This window comes from Morone saxatilis, unplaced genomic scaffold, assembly GCF_004916995.1.
Source record: "Morone saxatilis isolate NCDOM2014 unplaced genomic scaffold, NCSU_SB_2.0 Contig7, whole genome shotgun sequence".
Lineage (NCBI taxonomy): Eukaryota > Metazoa > Chordata > Actinopteri > Moronidae > Morone > Morone saxatilis.
In genome coordinates this window covers 21336108-21339446 of record NW_023340246.1, presented here as the reverse complement: position 1 = coordinate 21339446, position 3339 = coordinate 21336108, and the positions used below count along the sequence as shown (strand labels likewise).

Below are 3339 nucleotides of genomic sequence, written 5' to 3'. Positions count from 1 at the left end.
GAAATGGACATAACACTTCATGGGAACTTGTAGGTGTGTGTGTTTTATTGACCCGTACTAAAAGCTTGTCAACTTTTGATAACTACTACCTGTACTTACACAGAAATGGACATAACACTTCATGGGAACTTGTAGGTGTGTGTGTTTTATTGACCCGTACTAAAAGCTTGTCAACTATTGATAACTACTACCTGTACTTACACAGAAATGGACATAAGACTTTATGGATGAGTATCAGTTGACTTACACTGAAATTAATTAAAAACACTTCATGGGAACACTTGTAGGTGTGTTTTTATGCTGCTATAGGCCTAGACTTATCGGGGGGATTTCCCATGGTGCAACTGCACTGCCTCTCTTCCCTCTCTCTCTCTCCAAAATTCTTTTGGAATGTGACTCCTCAGTAATGATCATACCAAGTAGTGATTGCTCAATGAGCCACAGCATCTCTATTCTCTATATAAAGACAGCTGACTGCTGGTTGGTACAACAGATCAGTTGATCCGCAGATCAGTTTCTTACTGCCAAATCTTCACTGTCAGCAGACACGTAAGTGTTCAATATTTTTATTATTTTCTACCTGTGAATCAAACATTTTACTGTTTTACATCTTCATTGATAATATTGTAAATGGCTCCTTTCTCAATGCACATTTATAATAATGATATTTAATTGTTTCCTTATCATACTGGAGCTCCTGTGAAAAGTCGCAGTCATGCTTCTAACTTCATTTTGTTCACTCATGATCTTCTTTTTTGTCTGCAGTTACCCACAATGACCAAATACATCACCCACCTTGATGTGTCCCTTGATTCTGATGATGAGCAAAAGCTCCAGGCCCAAGGCTACAAGAAAATCAATGTTGATCTGAACAAAGGGGTAGGAGGAAAGTACATCTATATTTGGTACAAATACGGCTCAACCGCAATCACCAGGATTCAACTTACATTCAATGATGAAATGGCTGTTGGATTGATCAATGCAGGCTACACAAAGGTCGCTAAAGACCTCAATGATGGAGCACATGGTAGTGTCATCTACCTGTGGTACTTCAGAGGGGTAAATAGAGAGTTCCATACTCCCATAGTGGAAATTGATGTCACTACAGATGCAGGAAGTGAAGGCATGAAGCTTCGCCAGGGGTGGGAGAGACTGGCCTGTGATGTGAACCGTGGTGCTAGAGGGGACTGGATCCACATCTGGGTGAAGAGAGAGAAACAAACATACATCTGTGATGTCACTGCCACTGATTCCTCCGGCTCAGACTCCGACCTCTTTAGGCAGGGGTACATCCGTGTGGATGAAGATACTAATAGGGGTGCAGGAGGAGCCTATGTCTTCATCTGGTACCGTCAGACCACCAACTGCAAGGGTGCACTCACTGATCTGAATGTCTCCACCAATGAAACCGAGCGTCAGGCCCTTCAGCAGCAGAATTACATTCCAGTGAATGTGAACCTCAACGAAGGAACCTGTGATAACCTGATATACCTGTGGTACAGGAAGGATGGAGTCAACAATCCCATTAAGGCCATCACCCTGCTTCTCAACATGGCTGCTGTTGAAGTGTATAAGAAGGCTGGTGCCAATGTTATTCAACGAAATCTCAATGCAGGGAATAATGGCAGCACTGAGTACGTGTCTTACTATCAGTGAAAGCCTGAGAAAGAGTTCTTCATGTTAACAGAGCTGAGAATCATCAGCACAAGTGCAAAGCTCAGTCCAACAATGCTGTTAAATGATTTTGATGATTGTTTCTAACCCTTTTCTCTCTTTTCATACAGTATATGAGACAATGTGATTAATGATATTACAGTAGACTCCTGGTTATATCAGAGAGTATCAATGGTATATGGGTCGTACTGTCAAACTTTCAAAATATGTTTTTCAACAATGTTAATCGATCGTTGTACGATGCATATTACGCCTCTGTATCACTTTATTCTGCACATTTCCTTCTTTTTTAATAAAGACAAATTTGCCTGTGATGTGTGTTTGCTTCAGACTCCATACAATAGAAATGTTTAACATCTTCTGCCCATCACTGTTATCATGCAGAAAAATCAGAGACATTTTGTAAGTGGAAAGTGAAAATAAACAGCTTTAATAAAACCCGGTAAGCTTAAATGTATTTTAATGACCTAGGAATGAGCCTAGGACTACTGGTTTCTAACAGGGGTAAGAAGTATTAATTACCCAACAGATGAAAACACAAGATAAATCATTGATTTGAAAATAAACAGACTTGTTAACACTAACAATGTTAACAGGACCTTAAAACAATATATGAAAAAGCTAATGAATAGAGAGTAAAAAAGGTCAAATGTCTTTTTACAATATGAGAGCGATCCCCAGGCTGCAGTCATCTATTGAACCCCCATGAGTTCAATGTGGCGTGCCCATAGTTACGCTGTTAAGCTATGCAAGTCAATGACCAAAGCACATGATCCTCAAATTCAATACATGCAAGAACTAAACAACCTTAAATCTAAAGCAAAGGAAGCAAACAGACAATAATACATGCAGAACGAAACCCAGGAACTCAAACTATAACTAAGAACATATAATGTAAACAAAAGGCCACAGCCACACATGAAGTCATTATGAAGTCATTGATTTCTTCTACCTTTTATATTACTTTAATTTACTAATTTTCTTTTTACTTCCATTCCAACCGATTTTCTATTATTTCATCTTTATTATATATTGTCAGTATATTATATTGTTGTTATTTTTACTACCGATATTAGGGATTTCACACAAATAATGTTTTTACTAAATAAGATAGTAAAATGTAATGACTTTTTAAAAGAATGAACCTACAGGAAGTGACCGGTCACAATAAGTCCAGTTAACCACACCAAATGAACGAGTTCATATTTAAAGGTCTCCTTTGACCCTACAGAAATATGATGGCTAAGATACACAGCTGGGCCACACCTTGCTACATTTTCCACATGATACTTTTAGGAGCTCTCTGCCTCATACAGTGTTCACCATGCACTATGACTGCAGCAGTGTGAGGATGAACTTCACTTGATCAAATGGTGGCTGACTCTGTGGTGTACATTGACATCTGCTGGTGAAGTTTAGATATTACACTTGGAGAACTGGAGGCCAGTGTGTTACAGTAAAACTAATCTTGATGATTATTCAGTGGGACACATTTCATTTAAAGATGAGAAACCAAGCAACAGTTCAAATTAGGATAAGCTTTGAAAAAGAAAACACAATGGCAAGTGATTATTAATCAATATATTTTGTATTCCCTTGTGGACACAACTGAACATAAATATTAAATATATATATAAAGATACATATAAAGGTGGATTGCATAAT

At 38.2% G+C, this 3339-nt stretch overlaps 1 protein-coding gene across 1 annotated transcript; it reads left to right on the top strand.

Moving 5' to 3' along the window:
* Window positions 1–765: 765 nt before the first annotated feature.
* On the top strand, window positions 766–1969 carry si:dkey-30j10.5 (the record flags this gene model as incomplete). The annotated part of the gene is given in 1 exon segment (XM_035678987.1): window positions 766–1969. A coding segment is annotated over 1 exon segment (882 nt). The 3' UTR covers window positions 1657–1969.
* Window positions 1970–3339: the final 1370 nt, after the last annotated feature.